A 19,667-nucleotide genomic window follows, 5' to 3' on the forward strand; every position below is an offset into this window, starting at 1 on the left:
ATCCATATTATTATTTTTTAATTAAAAATAGTATTAATTTTGAAAAATCACTTTTTGTATGTGAACAATTTTAATCCGATCACTTCATTAAAAATATTTAAATGTCATTGAAAATAAGTTAAATGAAATTTTATATTTAAGCCTTTCTTTACAATACAAATTAATTATAATCACATAAATAACTTATTTTAGGTAATAACCTCATTTTAAAAATACATTTTGTTTTAGTACTTCAAAATACATAGGATTGGCTATAGGAGAAATGGAGCAAACAAAAGGTTGCTGACAGAAAACCAGAAGAAGAAGAATAAATGGCTGAAGATGAAGGGAGAACTGCAGAAGGAGAAGGAGAAAAAATTGAAGAGATGAAGCCATGGGAGCAGCATTCTTCTGTGATAAGCATCCCTCGTTTCGATTACAACGCTTCTTCTTCCTTACTCCGCCATTCGCATTCTGGGTTTCTCATTACATGCCCAATCAGTCAGTTTTCCTTACTTCGATTTTTCAATTTCTTGACTATTCGGAGCTAAAAGATTTTTCAATTTTGTTTATTTTAGTATCTGCTGAACTTGTCTTGGATTGAAAAAAATTAGCTGATGGATGTTTAGGGTACTGACAGTTTAGGATTAAGGAATAGTTGATAGATTGAAATTGATTTAGCTTTTCAAGTATATCTGTTAAGGGACTGGAATTGCGTGGAAAATGGTGTTCTGTTGAATAAAGATTCAGTAGATTTCTTCTTATATTGAAAAAAAATGGTATCGCGAGCTTAGTGAGGTCTTAAAGATCAAATATCAGCAAAAACACTAGGTGATTTCTTCTCATATGTCTAAGTAGGTGACATAATTACTCGTTACTTGTACTAGTGGGAGATAGCAGGTACCTAAGTAATAATTGATACAACTGATTCATGAATTGAGGAATAGTTGATTGATTGGAATTGATTTAGTTTTTCAAGTATATTAGTTAGGGGACTGGAATTGTGTGGCAAATGATATGCTATTGAATGATGATTTAGTAGATTTCTTCTCATATTGAAAAAAGAGAAGTATTCTTGCTGGATAAAATGTGTGCATTTTCCTGTACTCTAGGGTGTGACGCTGTGGTTGTGAGCTGAGAACAGAAGCAGCTCAAGCACATTAGTGACCTAAAGCAAAAAGCAAACAGGACCTTAAACTTGAATTTTTAAAAACTTGTATATAATTGATTTCTTCTAATTTTCAATAGTTAATATAACTATTCTTATTTTTAATTATTTTTCATGCGATATAGTACTCCAAATATGTCAAATTTCTTCTATTAATTCCCCCATTTTCATGAAAAGTTTACTTTTTTCTACAAATAGTATTCAATATTTGTTAAAAAATACTAACATGTAACCTATTATTATTAAAAATGAGGCCCCTTAAATTTGGGGGCCTAAGGCACATGTCTTTTTTTTTAAAAAAATCTTTCGAGCCACCCATGGATGAGAATCTGAGGTAACAAGGTCATTTCTCAACAAAAATACTAGGTAATTTCTTCCCATGTATCCCCAAATAGCTGACAGAGTTGAGTTACTCGTTACATGTGTTGGTGGGAGATAGCAGGTACCCCAAGGAATAATTGCCCCCAACTGATTTTGAAATTAGGAATAGTTGATTGATTGAATTTGATTTAGCTTTTCAAATAAATGAGTTTGGTAGTTGATATTATGTGGCAAATGGTGTGGCGTGTGAATGAAGATTCATTAGATTCCTTCTTACACTAGAAAAGAATCTAACCTTTCTAGCTAAGATGTGTCCACTTCTCTTTATTCTTTTTGTTTTAGCAGATACTTAATTTGGAAAGGTTTATGTGGTAGTATTTGTCCGTTAAAAAGCTACCTTTAGGTACCCTCTTCAGGTAGTTATTGTGCAAATTTCTTCAAAAACTAGTTGTTAGTTGGGTACCGTTTGTTCAAAGTTAAAGGCTTCCACTTTGGGCCATATCTTTTGAACACGTGACGTTATCTTGTTGACCTTGAATTTGACAAGACTGTCATGTCACTTGACACATGACATTAGTTTGCGCCTAAAGATGGAATGGACCTTTAGCTTGAATGTTTGAGTGCTTGTAGAATATAGAAGAGGTGAGAAAGCGAACATATCCTCAATTCATGAAATTAAGCAACTTGTGGAGCTTGTGTTACACTGCTTTGTTGGTATGCTTTTGCCCCCTAGTATGAAGCTCATTAAAAATCATGTACTATTCTCGAGGAGAAAAAATTTATAAAATATACTTAGGTAGACACTTTCGGTTCAAACTTTGGATTTTTTTCTAGTGTTCTCAACCGCCTATTACGTAGATAAGTTCACCACTATAATATATTACCTCCTTTAATTTAACAAATCAGCGTAAGTTGAACAAACATGAGGTTTTACTGTTAGGATCGAATTCACGCACACACACTAGATGAATGAAGAACACAAGAACTTTCAAGAGAAAGAGATGAGAGATCTAGAGAGAGAAAGAGAAAACTCAATATTTCGTGGTAACACTCCGTGAGTAAACTTCCACGGCAGTGAGGTATATTTATATTAATAAATCAGAGTATTTTTGGTTACAGAGAATAAATAGGAAAACCTAAAATAGAGAATAAATTGGAAAGCCTAAAATTGAGAATAAATTGGAAAACCTAAAATTAATCAGGCTCCATTACCTAACAATTCTCCCACTTGGAGACTGACTCAGTCATCCAAAAAATACATTCTCAAAAAAAATCTCTTCATCATCAACATCTTTACCGCGCCGCAACATCTGTAGCAACAACTACAGAAGACCAACTGAGGTTTTACATAACCTCAGTTTCCCAACATCAACACATTTCGTCAACATGTCTGCCGGGTTCTTTGCACCCTCTATCTTCTCCAAGCACATATCAGCATCCTCCACTGCCCTGCGAGTGAAATGGTATCGCCTTCTGATGTGCTTTGTCTTCGAATGATAGACTGGATTTTTCACCAACTGTATGACACTCTGGCTATCTGAGTAAAGAATCTTCTCGCTCTGCTTCTTGCCCAATTCCTCAAGATAATCTACCAGACATATCATCTCTTTCCCAGCTTCAGCTATTGCCACATACTGAGCTTCAATAGATGAAAGAGAAACACACTTCTGAAGCCTGGACATCCAACTCACTGCTGTTCCACCTATGGTGTAAATGTACCCGGATGTACTCTTGCTCGAGTCAACATCTCCACCAAGATCAGCATCCACAAAACCCTGTAGAGTCACCTTGCCTTTGCCAAAACAAAGTAAAGTACTGGATATACCTCTCAGATATCTCAGAAGCCACTTCACAGCTTCCCAATGCTCTTTCCCAAGGTTCCCCATGTACCTGCTAACAACTCCCACTGCATGTGCTATATCAGGTTTAGTGCAGACCATAGCATACATCAAACTACCAACTGCTGAAGCATATGGAACAAGTGCTATGTGATCACGCTCCTCGGTAGTCTTGGGTGACTGCTCCTTTGACAATTTAAAGTGATTTGCCAATGGAGTAGTCCTGGGTTTAGCATCATTAACCCTGAATCTGCTCAGCACCTTCTCAATGTACAACTCCTGAGATAGATTTGAAGTGCCAACAGATCTATCCCGAGAAATCTTCATCCCCAAAATCTGTTTTGCTGGACCCAAATCTTTCATCTCAAACGCTGCAGACAACCTTGTCTTCAGATTGTTAATCTCCCTCATACTAGATCCTGCAATCAACATATCATCCACATACAAGAGTAGAAAGACATATGAATCAGTGTATTTCTTGAAGTAACAACAAGGATCCTTTTCAGCTTTGCAAAATCCACTCTTGGTCATGAAGGAGTCAAACTTCTTGTACCACTGCCTTGGTGCTTGCTTTAGTCCATACAAGCTCCTGGTGAGCTTGCACACCATGTGTTCCTTGCCTGGAACCACAAATCCTTCCGGTTGCTGCATATAGATCTCTTTGTCCAGATCTCCATGTAAAAACGTTGTTTTTACATCCATTTGCTCTAGATGCAAATTCTCCAATGCAACAACACTCAACAGAATTCGAATAGAGGTTAACTTCACAATAGGAGAGAATATTTCAGCATAATCTATACCTTTCCTTTGTGAATATTCTTTAACCACTAAACGAGCCTTGAACCTTCTTTTGCCATCTGGTTCAGTCTTGATTCTGAACACCCACTTGTTCAGCAATGCTCTCTTCCCGGCAGGTAGCCCAGTCAACACCCATGTGTCGTTCTTCTCAAGTGACCTCATCTCATCATCCATGGCTTGCTCCCACTTGATCGAATCCTCCACCTGTAGGGCCTCATCAAAAGACTCTAGTTCCCCCTCATCAGTCAGCAATAGATAGTGTAATGAAGGTGAATACCTATCTGGTGCCCTGATGGATCTGGATGATCTCCTTAACACCTGCTCAGGTGTAACTTGCTCCACTTCAAATTCTTCAGTAGGAGTTGGTTGAGTATCTGCTTCGACATCTCTGGGGTTACTCTTCTCCAACTCAACCTCAACTCCCACTTGCTTTGTAATCTCTAGAACCTTCTGCTCTCTGTCCTTGTACAGGACAGACTCATCAAATGTCACGTCACAATGTCTCAGGATCTTTCTGTTCTTGTCATCCCAAAACCTGTAACCAAACAAATCAGAACCATAGCCTATGAAGTAACACTTCACATCCTTGGCATCAAAGCTTGTCTCTCTTTTCTGGATCAACATGAACATAAGCAGTGCAACCAAAAGTCCTCAAGTGTGAGTACTTGAGTTCTTTTCCTGTCCACACCTTCTCTGGAATCTTGAACCCTAAAGGAACTGATGGTCCCCTGTTGATCAAGTATGCAGCTGTGCTCATAGCATCCACCCAAAGTGTTTTGGGCAGTCCACAGTGTATCCTCATACTCCTTGCATGCTCATTCAATGTTCTGTTCATCCTCTCAGCAATCCTATTCTGTTTTGCCTTACCAGGAACTGTTCTCATCAATCTGATTCCCTCAGCTGCAAAGAATGCCTTGAACTCTGATTTGTCATACTCTCCTCCATTGTTAGACCTTATGCATTTGACTTTCAAACCGGTCTGATTCTCAACTTCAGCTTTCCACTTCTTGAAAGTTGCAAACACATCTGACTTATGCTTCAAGAAGTAAACCCATACCTTCCTGCTGAAATCATCAATGAAGGTAACATAGAATCTGGATCCTCCAAGTGATGATACTGGAGATGGTCCCCAAACATCTGTATGGACCATTTCCAACCGCACTTTCTTTGGCTCTCTAGGAGTCTTTGTGAAGCTTACTCTTTTCTGTTTGCCCATAACACAGCTCTCGCAAAAACCCATATCAACAGACTTCAGACCCTCAAATGCTCGTTTTACAACTAGCATCTTCATTCCTTTAGTACTTACGTGTCCAAGTCTGTTGTGCCACAGACATGAACCGGAAGCACCTTCAGCAACAACGGCCATGTTTATACACCCTACAGTGGTGTACAAGGTTCCAGATTTGGTATCACGAGCTACTACCATAGAACCTTTCACGATCTTCCACGAACCTTTTCCAAACTCTGCTGCATATCCCGTGCTATCCAACTAACCAACAAAGATCAAATTTTTCTTGATCCCAGGAATATATCTGACATCCTCCAATGTCCAATGGTTTCCCGAAGTGGTCTTTTTGCAAACATCCCCCTTTCCTTCAATCTCTAAGGCTTTATTGTCAGCAAGATATACTTTTCCAAAATTTCCAGATTTGAAATTTTGAAACAACTCCTTGCTTGGAGACGAATGGAAAGATGCACCAGAATCCAAAATCCATGATTCAACCGGCTGTTCACACTAAGGATTAGAGCATCCCCAATGTCCTCTGTTGAATTTATAGAATCATTGTCATCTCCAAATTTCTGAATTTGTTTCTTCTTTGGCTTTGTACAGTTCATCCGAAAGTGCCCTTTTTCTCCACAGTTCCAACAAGTCACGTTTGATCTTTTTAGGGATTTTCCTCGATTCTTTGATTTAGATCGACCATGTTGATTTTGGCCTTTCGTCTTACTTCTCCTCCTTCGATCAACGCTGAGAGCACTGCCCGATGAATATCCTACTTCTTGTTTGCGAATACTTTCGCTAAGAACAACATCACGGATTTCATCAAACTTCAGTTTCTCAGATCCACGGGAACTGCTAATCGCAGCAACAACAGTATCCCAAGACTCGGGCAGAGATGACAACAAAATCAACGCCTTAATTTCTTCTTCGAAATTAATATCCACAGAATTGAGTTGACTCACAATCATATTGAACTCGTTTATATGATCAGAAATTGATCCAGTTTCAGACATCTGTAAATTGAACAATATACGCATCAAATATACCTTGTTCATAGCCGATGGTTTTTCATACATGTTTGACAGTGCCTTCAACAGACCAGACGTAGTCTTCTCCTTCACGATGTTGAACGTCACATTTCTTGACAAAGTCAACCGGATCAACCCTAGAGCCTGGCGATTCTTGAGTTTCCACTTCTCCTCCGTCATGGATTCCGGCTTCACCTCGGTCAACGGTTCGTGAAGATCTTTCTGGTACAGATAATCTTCGATCTGCATCTTCCAGAAACTGAAATCGGATCCATCAAACTTCTCGATTCCAAGCTTCGAACTATCCATTTTCAGTGATCGTGTTGAATCTCCTTTGCTTTGATATCAGTTGTTAGGATCGAATTCACGCACACACACTAGATGAATGAAGAACACAAGAACTTTCAAAGAAAAACAGATGAGAGATTAGAGAAAGAAAGAGAAAACCCAATATTTCGTGGTAACACCCCGTGAGTAAACTTCCACAGCGGTGAGGTATATTTATATTAATAAATCAGAGTATTTTTGGTTACAGAGAATAAATAGGAAAACCTAAAATAGAGAATAAATAGGAAAGCCTAAAATAGAGAATAAATAGGAAAACCTAAAATTAATCAGGCTCCACTACATAACATTTACGGCTTATTGAGACTAATGCATATAACTAAGGGATGCTTCAAGTGGTTGATTTATCTGTGGAATGGGAACTTGACAACATGCGCAAAAGCTTTTCCAATGTTTGAGTTGGAACTATAGGAACACATCATATCATCTAGTTAGGTGCTCACTCGAAACAACCTGTAGTTCAAGTGTCTAACCGAAATTAACTGGCAAGTTTTAGGTATTAACGATGTGTTCCACCTTAGATAAAGAATGTGTCTCATGAGGTCTCGGGTTCAAATCCCAGCAGAGAAAGAAACTTTTAGGTGATTTCTTCCATATGTCCTTGTCTTGGTGGATAGAGTTACCTGATTATTATTGTTGGTAGGAGGTTTTCCTTGGAATTAGTCGAGGTCCAAAAAATCTGATCCAGACATCACGATATTAAAAAAAAAGTGTCTTTAGTGCTCTATGACTAAAAGGTCTAATCCTGTGTTGACTAGGATTCTTTTCTTAAACTTTGAACTTATTTCTTAAAAAGGATAAGTGAACAACTCCATTACTTGCCTGATAATCACATCTACTGTATATAGCGTAGCATGTCATAATACAAAAAGTTTATTTGTTTACTCTTTGATATTTCTAAGAGTTTTTTCCTTTTGTCTTCAGAAAGGGAAAAAAGTGCAACGAAAGAAGCTATAAGTATCCTTGAAAAGGTTATTTGTTTACCTTTTTTTTTTGGTATTTGCAATTCTTTTATTTATTTTGTTTCAAAAAAGTTCTGGACAAGTGACCTTTGATTTTGTTTTTCCATTGGATCTGAAGTATGCACCTTTCTGGTGACTTACAGCTGGCTATGGAAAACTTATTCATTTCTATTCACATGATCTTTAAGTTTCCATTATAAATCCATGTTACTTTGTATTGCACCTATTGTGACCCTTGTGTTGGAAAGAATGCTAAATATATTTGTTGCCGTTTGTCTGTCAGTATATTGTTTCAAATCATGATGCTAAGCGAAGGAAAACATGTGTAGATGATGTTAATGAAGAATGTAAAGGATCAAGAGAAGGCGCAGCTAATGAACATGTGAATTCGGGTATTAATGCTTCTTCAACATTTTGGTATCTGTGTGGACTTTTTTTTTTGTTAGTGTTTATAGTAGGGTATGTGTGACACAAATTAGGGCAGAAGGTTAGTGGAAGCAGGATGTTGTCTTGCTGTCTTGCTGTCCGTTCATATTAGAGTCGTAGTATTGTCCCTAGAGTTTCTTGTCCTTAAATTCTGTTACTATGTTTTGTTCCTTGTACCTCAAAATCGTATTGTTTTTTGTAGTTTATGTTTTGTTACTATTTGTTGTTTTTGTTATTATTTGTTGTTTCTTGTACTTCCCTTACTTTTAGTTGGGGACTGCTTTTGATTGTTTTTTCTTGAGCGGAGGGTCTATCTGAAAGAACCTCTCTAACTCTGAGGTAGGGGTAAGATTTGCATACAATCTATCCTCCAGAGACTCCACTTTTGTGGGACTACGCTGGGTATGTTGTAGTGCTGATATCTGTGTGGACTTACTGACACAAAGGTTTACTAGGAAGTGTCAAACAGTTCTTTGTTTTCTGCATGCAGAATCTGGTACCTCTATGGAGAAAAGTGACATTCTCTCACTTGTTAAGTTAACGAGAAGCGGATTAGTTCTCCTTAAACTTCCATTCGACAAGTCTCCAGCAGTTGTTGACATTGTTTCACAGATTTTTCAATCCCTAGAATCTGGAATATTGAAGTCTCCTCTGTGAGTTGCTCTCGATCAATTTTTGAGCTCTTATCTACATGTAATATTGCTTTATGTGGTTATGCTTGTGGTCTTTCTAATTATAGCAGGAGACAATTGTCTTTTCTTCTTTCTATCCTTTCTTGTCTCGGAAGATTACTTTAGTACCAAAGAAACTAAGACGATCATGACTTTTATCATGTTATGCAGTTGGTGCAATCGGATATTACCAATTCAAGGTACATGCTGTTTAGATGAGAAGGAACTTAAGAAGATTGTGACAAAGCTTGTTGAGCAGTTTATGAACAATAGGCAGGAGACAGGAGACACTGTTAAGGTAAATCTTGCTTTTCGTAACTTTTTGGTACCAGCTAATCCCAAGTTCTCTTACATGAGTATCACATTCAGTAGCTCAACCTTTTTTTTTTCTTTCTATTACATCGAATTGAATTTGAGTAGTATGTTCACTAGCTCAAGCATTCTGCTCTCTGTGGGTTGATCATTCTTATATAACTTGTAGAACTAATGACATTATAGTTTGCAGTTGGGTATAACAGGAGAGGGATTGAAGAAACCGAGATGAAGAATCTAAGAAACACTTCCAGTGATCCTGATATATTTGCTTTGTTGGATCGCAACAAATGCTTTAGCGTCGTAGCAGCAGCAGTGAAAGAAGTCGTCCCAGATTCGATAGTGGATTTGAAAGATCCAGAGGTTAAAATTATTTTGTAGTCAATGACAAGTTATAAGCGTTTTACTCCTCTGTAACTTTTATGTACTGAATGTAGCTTCTCTTTTGCAGATCTGTGTGCTTGTTGAGGTACTTCCATTGTCTGGAGTACCAGATAGGACAGCCATAGTTGGTGTATCAGTTCTTCCTCGAGCACTTGTTACTACGAAGCCTCGACTCTGCATCAAGGCCTTAGTCTCGGATACAAAAGAAACGAATAAGAAGAAAAGATAACGGTCTCTTCAAGAACAGGACGTATATTTGAAACTTTCTGTCCGTTTTTGTTATTTTGCTAGTAGAGATTCTTATGCTAGTAAGAGTATGGAGAACTGATAGTACTTATCATTTTTATTTGTGTTTAATTACAACTCGGTGTATGTCCTACTGTACTCTCTCCAGACATAGATATCGTTAGTTCTTGTTTAAGCTTGAAGTTAGTAATATAAATTTAGGGGTGTCAAAAATGAATCCAAACATAGGTAACCCGCCCAGAATTTTACGGATTCAATATAATTTGAATTGGGTTCAATCTCAATTCATTCAGACTTGACTCATTTGGAGAGAATTTTCAATTGAGCCTAATTTAATCTCCAATTTCAATCTGTTTAAGAACTTTTTATTAAGATATGTTCCTATATTGATGGTATGAATTATTATCTATTTAACATCTTTTAGGTTTATCTATCAATTTGTTACTTTTTAATGAAAAATTCTTGAGCGGAAATTCAAATTGTAATTATAAAAGTTAAATATCAATATGTTAAATTATAGAGATTAATCGGGTCAAACTGTGTTGGTCAAGGCTCAACTCGTCTTTTAGCCCATTTGTATCAAAAGTAAACTTGGGCGGATCAAGACTCAACCTGATTTTTATTTAACCCATTTTAATATTTCTAATTTCGACTCAACTCGCCCATGTGACACCCCTAGTATGTATGATAAATTTGAGGTATCAGTTATCAAATGACATTACTTGAGGTGTACGCATGAACGATAAATTTGAGGTATGAGTTACCACATGACATTACTTGAGGCGTGCGCAAGCTGTTCCAAACACCATGATCATCTAAAAAAAAAGAAGATAATATTCAGTTTTTGATAAATAATCATTTAATTTTCGTACATAAGGAATATACAAAAATTGCAGGTTGAGGAATGTGAAGGTGAAGATATTTTAGCTGTATGGTATGATACAAAAATTGTATCTGGATGACCACTCAATGGTGTGACCTCTAATAGTAAACTTAATTTTTGAATACTGGTGTTGTTCTATTCGTCTAAGAGATTTGGAATGTTTCTCTTGAAAAATCTTTAGCCACATAAAGAAGCTGTTGGAATATTTATTGTCTAGATCGATAATCCAAGGAAATGGGTGACTGACAATGTATACAATGTCTTGAGTGATAAGAAAGTGCCACTAAGGTAACATTTATAAAGTGATTGTCAGACCAATTATGTTGTATGGGGTCAAGAATTCTCGCGTCTAGAAGATGCAAGTAGTGTAAATGAGAATATTGAGATAGATGTGTGAACATATTAAGAGAGCTACACCTAGAATATTGAGCATTTGGTAGTTCAGAGTTTTGCACTGAAAGGATATTATACCAAAACATACTATATATATCATGAGTTAACTAGTATGGTTAAATTTGTTACATGAGAATTGAGATATATAGTAACGCCCAAAAACTCGATGGTTTGAGGGTATTCCAAAGGCAGATTCACGCTCTTAATGATGATTTCGTGCCTTGTAAACTTTATTTTTACGGTGTATATAACTTTATAAACACTAATTTAGAACATTACACAAATGCTAAACATAGTTTTAAAACTCAAGAAAGGGTTTAGGCAAAGGGTAAGAATCTATTTTCTACAATCGAAGATGAATAAAGATAATAAGCACATTATTCATCATACTTTACATGTACGGGAAAATAGAAACACCATAACACTTCAAATACGCATAGGAGTGCCTGCGTTACAATAATCACCCAAAGAAACAAGTATTCTCATTTTATCCCACAGATGCGCAACCTACCTCAAGGACGAAACCACCTTTATTTACGATGAGTAGCCAAAAATTTAATGCTAAGAAGTGAAAATAGATACGATATTAAAATCCGCTCCTTGCAATGAAATTATAGGTCTGTAGAAAGGGAAAAAAAGATGAATTGGAAAAAGAAGAACTATGCGAAAATTGGAAGTCAAACAAAATTAAAGGTGTTTGGTATGAAATCAAATGTTTTTCTGAAAAATAAGTAAATTTTTGAGTTATTTTCTCATGTTGGTTTGTGAGTAGAAAAACTTACTATATTTTTTAGGGGGGTGGGGGACTGGTAGGTTGGCTGATGGGGGGGTGGGGGGGAGGTGTTTTAACAGTTGAGAATGCTTTCAACAATGTAGAATTCACATGAATAATCAAAAGGAAATTGAGAGTGTTACAGAGAGAAATCTATATGTGTTATTATTCACTTGGGCAGTACATGTGTTTATATACAAAGCTCCTTAATCAACTCTACTTAGCAAACTAACTAACTAACTAACTTGAATGTGTAGCTAACTATTTTAACTAACACTAACAACCTAGTGCATAATGTAACAGTCATTCTCTAATAACAAACTTCACGATACCAAACTGCACTAAGGCACAATGGTACATTTATTTAATTCCTTTACACCCACTTCAAGCTAGGAGCTATGAAGAGGTTCTTCATCCCTAGCTTGGACATAAGATAAACATCAGGAACTCGTCCAAGTTCATTTGTGATACGCTCAAATTACACTTCTCTGATGAAATATAAGCGGTCATATCAAGTAAAAAACCCAACTATTAGATTGGGGTCGATCCCACGAGGAAAATGATTTAGACTTAACTTTAATTACGATTAGCTCTATTTACTCAAGTCCTTTTCGAAAACTTGTAATTAAAGGGGGGGGGGGGTTGTGAAACAAAAGTGCTGTAATGTTGTGAAGTCAAACAAGTAGCAAGAATGAATTATTAGTGTTTATCAAGTTGTGAGAGAAGCTAGGGTGTAAGTGTTCCCCATAGGTTCATAACGCTATAATCCTAGCTATAAGAATTCTTTCCTAGTGTTTTGTCTGCAAAGTGATAAGTTATGTATCTCTAAATCCTTGGTCCGGCATCTAGATAATTTCACCTCGTACCTTGGTTCGGCTACGTGTCTAAGTTACTAACCCTTACCTTTACTTCATATTAAAAATCATATTCGATGTATGTATTAGTTATTACGTCGCACCAATCCAAACTAGACTATTAGATAATATCCACTAAATCTATGTCGATAATTCTTTTCCTATAAATTACCCCCTTGGTCCGGCAAGTAGTAATCAAGCAAGTTCTAACGCGGGCACTCGTTAAAAAGATTTCTAAACGAAAGAATTATCGATGTATGCAATAACCTATTTGAGAATTGTTATTTATCTTGGTTTATTTTGTTAATCACCATGGTTCCCACAATCCTAGTTGTAGATTTAGTTACCCATGCTTAGAAGAACACAATTCATAATTGATAAATAATAAATCATGAACTTACTTTGACAAATTCAAAGAACATCCATAAATTCAACTTGAAATCACACAATTATCTTAAAAACCAAATCCGGAAATTTGAATTAATGCCCAAGTTTTTTAAAAAAACTTCAAGAACAAAAGTATGAAATTAGTAGAAGAATCGAACCCCAAAAACGAGGTTTTCCCCTATTTATAATAAAGTAGAGTCCTAAATTAAAAGGAGTTCAAATAAGGAAAGTTTTTCCAAAACCCGACTTCAATAGACGACCCCCATAGATAGTTCGTCGATGAAACAACAGACCGTCGACTTCCTCAGTCGGTCTATACTTAGCATCTTTTTTTAGCCTTCACTTTGCATCTTCTCTGATCCAATCGACGGACCAACAACACGGTCCATCGAATCACCAACGGTCCGTCGATGCTTCTCGTCGTTCCATACTTATCTTTTCTTCAACATCGGGTACTGGGACATTCTCTGATCACATCGACCTATTGCCAAGACAGTCCATCGATTAATTGACAGACCATCTATCCTTCCGTAGCCCCAAACTAAGTTAGAATTCCCCGAGTTGCTTCCAGATGCGTGAACCTCCAATCGACGGTCACCACCTACGGTCTATCGATGCCTTCGTGAGTCAAATCTGCACTCAATTTCCACAGCCTTTTGCATTTCAGTTTTGGATAACTTTCATGCAAAACAAAGACAAAAACATATTAAAATTACTACAAAAAGGATCTAGACACACACCAATCTAAAGAAAAAAGCATTGAAAGTACCAGTAAACCATCTTGAATTTTCTCTCTAGTAAAACGACAATCGATGTCAATATGTTTTGTTCGTTCGTGAAAAACGGGATATGAAGCAATTTGAAGAGCTGAGGCACTATCAGAATATAAAGAGACGGGAAGGGAAATGTAAACACCAAGATCCTAAAACAAACCAACTAGCCATACATTCTCAGCAACTATTGAAGCCATTGCCATATATTCTACTTCAGAAGAGCTTCTGAATACTGTAAGTTATTTCTTAGACTTCCATGATATGGGAGAACCTCCGTGTTGAAATAAGTAACCACTGACATATATTCTACTATTAATACAAGAACCCCAGTCTGAATCACCAAACACATTCAAGTCATGACCTCTAGCCAATGACATTAGAATACCCAAGCATGTAGAAGTTTTCAAATATCTCACCAACCTTAAAGCAACATCTAAATGTGATTTCTTTGGAGAATGCATGAGCTGACTTATACTTTGTACATCAAATGATATATCTGGCCTGGTGGTGGTAAGATAAAGTAATTTGCCAACTAGTCTTTGATAGCCAACATAGTCTTCTATAAGTGTATCATGTTTAGATGGTATACTATTATCAAATTCGGTACTTGTAAGTTTTAAATTCAATTCCATTGGAGTGGAGACTAGTTTAGCTCCTGTTAACCCCATGTCTGCAGTCAGCTCCAAGGTATATTTCCTTTGATGTATGAGAATGCCTTCCTCACTTCTATCAAACTCAAGTCCAAGGAAATATCTAAGTTCCCCCGAATCTTTGATCTTAAAATCTTGGTGCAGAGCTTATTTAGTTTCCTGAATCATATGAGAGTCACTCCAATCAACAATAGATCATCCACATATATAAGTAGTATTACTATTTGTTTATTATTTTACTTGGTAAAAAGGGATAGTGCTTTGATGAAAACCTGAGGCAATCAAGGTAGTGGTGAGCTTGATGTTCTACTGCCGTGAGGCCTGTTTGAGTCCATAGAGTGACTTCAACAACTTGAACACTTTGCTGCCCTCAGACTTACAAGGCCTTTACACTCACAAACCACAGTAGCTTGTCTAGTGTATCAATCGCCCTACATGTCATCTCATTCTTAACATTTTCAGTACAATCAACATATGTCTCCACCCCTCTCACTCATTCCCATGTTCACGCCAAGCCAGCATCAACAGTTGCTCGGGATGCTGATCAAGAAACACTTACTGATGCACCTAGAACATCAAACATTGCATGTAATTCATCTTCAAAAGGATACTTTTATGATTTGTATTGTTGATACCGGTGCCTCTCACCAAATGATAGTTGATTCTCAATGTAACACTCCCTAGCCAAAATAGACCAAAAATCAGTTTTATTTTTCAGAAAAATCTGCAAGTGCAACCAACGGTGGCATCGATGGTCCGTAGGACAGACGACGTTCCGTCCTACACAACCGTCGATTGGATCAGAAACTCCCAAAAAATTCATCCGGGAAAAATTGGCTAAGTCTTGATCATCGGACGGATCGATGGTCCGTAGTCCGTGACCAACGATTGAGCCCCCATTCACCCACTCTCTGAAAAGAGATACGGATGATCAACACGGTCCGTAGGTGGACCTACAATTCGTAGGTCTGATCGTCGGCGGAAAATTTGCAGACATTTAAGGGGAAATACAGTTGGATTAACTTCAAATGATCATAACTATTAGCACAAAATTAATTATGTGTCCCATGACCTACCGACAGATAAATAATTAAATTATCTTTCCATAGCCACCAACCTTGCTAAAAATGGAGTAAAAAGTTATGTCCATTTTAGTAAATGCCTGTCGAACAGATCCTGGTGACGGACCCAACGATGGGGCATCGGGCAGACGACGGACCGTCAGTCCTGGCCGTCGTTTGGCCTGACAATAATTTTCCTAGGGATATTTTAGACCTTTCCCACTCCGTTTGAACCCTAAGTTACGTCTTTTTGACCATTAATCATCATATTTTAGTCAGTTTAAGCCTAGAAACATAATTAAAACATAATCAAGTGAAATCAATAAATTAAAACTTAGAAAATTAGAAACAAGAGAGAAGAAAAAGATCAAGAACCTAGCTCAAGAACTCCACAAGCTCTAGCAGTTCCAGCCTCGAAACTTAAGTATTTTTCCATGGATTTCATCACCAAGTACGTGGAATTTCACAGTGGGTTCCTTTCACCCATTGGGTCCCTAGTTTTCAGTCAGAATCTTGATTCTCTTAATGATTAAACCTAGGGTTTCTAGAACTTTGGTATAACTTCATGAATTTATTAGTTATATGTTCCAAATCAGATTATCATGTTATTATTCAGTTTATTGCATGAGTTTTAGAACCCTAGCTTTGTATTTCTTTAGTAGATCCCACAGATCAATCATTCTCTCTGCATTGACTATTTATCAATATATTCAGTATTCAATTTTAGCATGTTATAAATTGGTCATTGCATCCAGTTAGCTCAGAATTCAGTTTATTATGTCAGATTATTATACTTGCTTTTCTGTTTGTTCAACTTTACTCTATCCTACATGCTCAGTACCTTTCAAGTACTGACACATACGTGCGATACATCTTCTCGTGATGTAGGTTCAGGTTCTCAGCATCCAGATCATGCATAGATCGATTTCTCAATCTCCAGTTCCGCAAATTCAGCCGTGAGCCCTCATTCTCCGAGGACAACAGTCATGAGTTTTATTTCAGTCTTTAGTCATTTAGTTTCAGTTTTTTACTAGATTTAACTGGGGCTTGTCCCAGTATTTCTAGTCCAGTTTAGAGTCTATTTTCAAACAAAGTTAGATTCAGCTTAGTATTGAGTTAATATTTCTTTTTTATTAAACTCATTATTTTCAAATATCTCAACTATAGAATATGGATATTCCCCATATTTTCAGATTAAATTATAATTTAGTTTTTGCATCAGTTTTTATTCTTTAGTATGCTCATGATCATGCCAACAGGGTTAGCTTGGGATCACTTGTGGTCCTAATTTCGTGTCCGCGTCTCGGGGTAACTCGGGGCATGATAAAACTTGGTATCAGAACACTAGTGTCAAGAGTCCTAGGATGTTTGAAAAAGCCGCACTAGTAGACTCCTTTTCATGGGTGTGAAGTGCACTACATCTAATGAGAGGGAGGCTATGAAGTGTTTTAGGAAAAAACTTCACTTTCTTGGTATTATCATCGTGCGTGAGGTATGATCTTATTTCATTATAACTTGACGTTCTACATTTCAAATCATGCCTTCTCGTAGAGCTAATGCTAGGAATGCGAACGCTAGGAATGCAAATGTAACTCCTCCAGTCCCAGATCAAAAAGTCTCCAATGATAAGTTCAGGAACACCATACAGATGTTGGCTCAGACTATGACTAACCAGAACAATCAGGTTCATGCTCATGTGAATGAAAATGGTGGATTAGTGGCAGCAAGGGTCCGTGACTTTGTTAGGATGAATCCTCCGGAGTTCTTAGGATCGCAAGGTAATGAGGATCCTCAGAATTTATTGGATGAGATCCAGAAGATCTTGGAGGTAATGCAAGTCACTGGGAATGATCGGGTTGAGTTAGCATCATACCAGTTGAAGGATGTTGCTCATATCTTGTACACTCAGTGGAAGGAGAATAGGGGTGAAAATGCGGCTCGTATCACTTGGGATTGCTTTAGTAAGACTTTTCTCAACAGGTTTTTCCCAATAAAGTTGAGAGAAGCAAAAACCCAAGAATTCATGAACTTAAGGCAGGGTAACATGCCAGTCCAAGAGTATGGACTCAAGTTTAACCAACTCTCTAGGTATGCTCCTCACATGGTTGCTGACTACAGGGCTCAGATGAATAAGTTTTTGTATGGAGTGTCAAATTTGGTGACTCTGTGGTGTTTTCAATCTTCCTTGAATCCCTTTCACCTTTTCCATTGCTTGGTGAACTAGATCAGGTCCTATCAACTCTACTTCACCAACATTTAACCACCCAATAGGAGATCTGTATCTTCTCCAATAAAGAGCTTCATACGGATCCATTAGATGCTCGAATGGTAACTGTTGTAGTAACCGAACTCGATGATAGGTACATAATCATCCCAACTACCTTTAAAACTGATCACAAAAGCTCTAAACATATCCTCCAACATCTGGATAGTACATTTTGCTTGTCCATCTGTCTGAGGATAAAAAATAGTACTTAGGTTCACCTTTGAACCCAAATCTTTCTGGAAAGATTTCCAGAATTGTGCAGTAAATTATGCACCTCTATTTGAAATAATAGATATGGGAACTCCATGAAGTCTTACCACTTCTAGAAGGTACAACTTAGCATAATCCTCGACTGAACAAGTAGTCTTTACGGGCAAGAAATGGGCTCACTTTTTCATCCTATCGACAATCACCCAAATAGAGTCATGTTGCCTGCGATGCCTTGGCAAGATTGTGATAAAGTCCATATTGATCATCTCCCACTTCCATTCCTGAAGTTCTATATTGTGAGCCAAACCTCTCAGCCTTTGGTGTTCTACTTTTACTTGTTTGCAATCTGGCACTTGGCAACAAACTTAGGAATATCTTTCTTCATGCCTTCCCACCAATGTACCTCTCTCAAATTGTGGTACATACTGGTGGAACCCGGATGAATAAAATATCTGGAGCTATGAACTTCCTCCAGGATCCTTTCTTGGAGTCCATCCACCCTAGGTACACACAATGTACCTTAGTACTTCAGTACACCATATCCCCCTTGTTCAAAAGTCAATACTCTTTGGTTATGGACACTCGCCTTCAAATCAAGCAAAATGGGGTCTTGGTCTTATTTCTCTTTCACTTCTTACAGTAGTGATAATTCAATCCTATTAGTCACGACTATTCCTCCTTTAATGGAATCCATAAGTTTCCCAGAAGTGCGATTATGTGCACATCTTTAGCTAACTCCCTCTTTTCTTCATTAACATGGGCGGTACTACCCATGGAAAACCTACTTAAGGCATCAGCAACCACATTAGTCTTACCTGGATGGTAAAGAATACTCATGTCATAATCCTTGAGTAATTCTAACCACCTCCTCTGTCTGAGATTTAGCTGCTTTTGAATTAATACATATTGGAGGTTCTTGTGATCAGTGAATATGTTAACATGAACACCATACAAGTAGTGACGTCATATCTTCAAAGAAAAAACTAGAGCAACCACTTCTAAGTCATGAGTTGGATAATTCTTCTAATGAACCTTCAACTGTCCGGATACATAAGCTATAACTTTGTCATTTTTCATCAACACCATCCCAAACATACTCTTGATTCATCTCTTGGCGTTCTTGATGAAATCTTGCGCTTTTCTCCCTTCTCCTTCTTCTCTTCTCTTTTCTCCGAACCCTAAGTGTAAAAAGTTTTCTCTAATATGAACCAAAACTTGGTTTTACCGCTATTAAACCTTTAAAACAAATTAGGAAATAGTAGGGTAAAAAGACTACTTTACCCTTACTAAAATCCGGATTGGACTTTCCTCAGTCCAATAACCCAACATCTAAAAGACGTATCTCCCTCATACAATATCGAAAATGCACAAACTCAGTGTCGTTGAAAAGATGTTCCTATGAGATTTCCAGCCATATATAGAACTCACATTAACTCCTCCTTAGCTGGTATTTACGGCCGTTAGAAAATGACAAAAAACTCACTTTTACACTTTGCATTTTTTTCCAGATTTCCCTATTTATTTCCAAAAATGATTGTTCTTGGTTTCTTAACTTATTCTTAGTTATTTCAAGTTACGAGATATTACAGCAACTCTGGCAGGTCCAGAAGCTTCTGGATTCCTATGTTTCTCTCCTCTCCTTTCTCTGGTGTAGTAAACAAAAGCAATTGGCCATAGAAGCAATAAAACATCAGCAACCAAGCGACTTCGGTGATGGC

At 37.3% G+C, this 19,667-nt stretch overlaps 1 protein-coding gene across 1 annotated transcript; it reads left to right on the plus strand.

Annotated features, from left to right (window-relative positions):
* Positions 1–208: 208 nt before the first annotated feature.
* On the plus strand, positions 209–10,072 carry LOC101253921 (uncharacterized). Its single transcript, XM_004228291.5, has 7 exons — positions 209–480; positions 7,624–7,670; positions 7,945–8,053; positions 8,578–8,740; positions 8,930–9,056; positions 9,257–9,433; positions 9,522–10,072. The coding sequence occupies exons 1-7, from the start codon at positions 312–314 to the stop codon at positions 9,681–9,683; spliced, it is 954 nt and encodes a 317-aa protein (XP_004228339.1). The 5' UTR covers positions 209–311; the 3' UTR covers positions 9,684–10,072.
* Positions 10,073–19,667: the final 9,595 nt, after the last annotated feature.

This window comes from Solanum lycopersicum, chromosome 1 (genome assembly GCF_036512215.1).
Source record: "Solanum lycopersicum chromosome 1, SLM_r2.1".
In the NCBI taxonomy this organism is placed as follows: Eukaryota; Viridiplantae; Streptophyta; class Magnoliopsida; order Solanales; family Solanaceae; genus Solanum; species Solanum lycopersicum.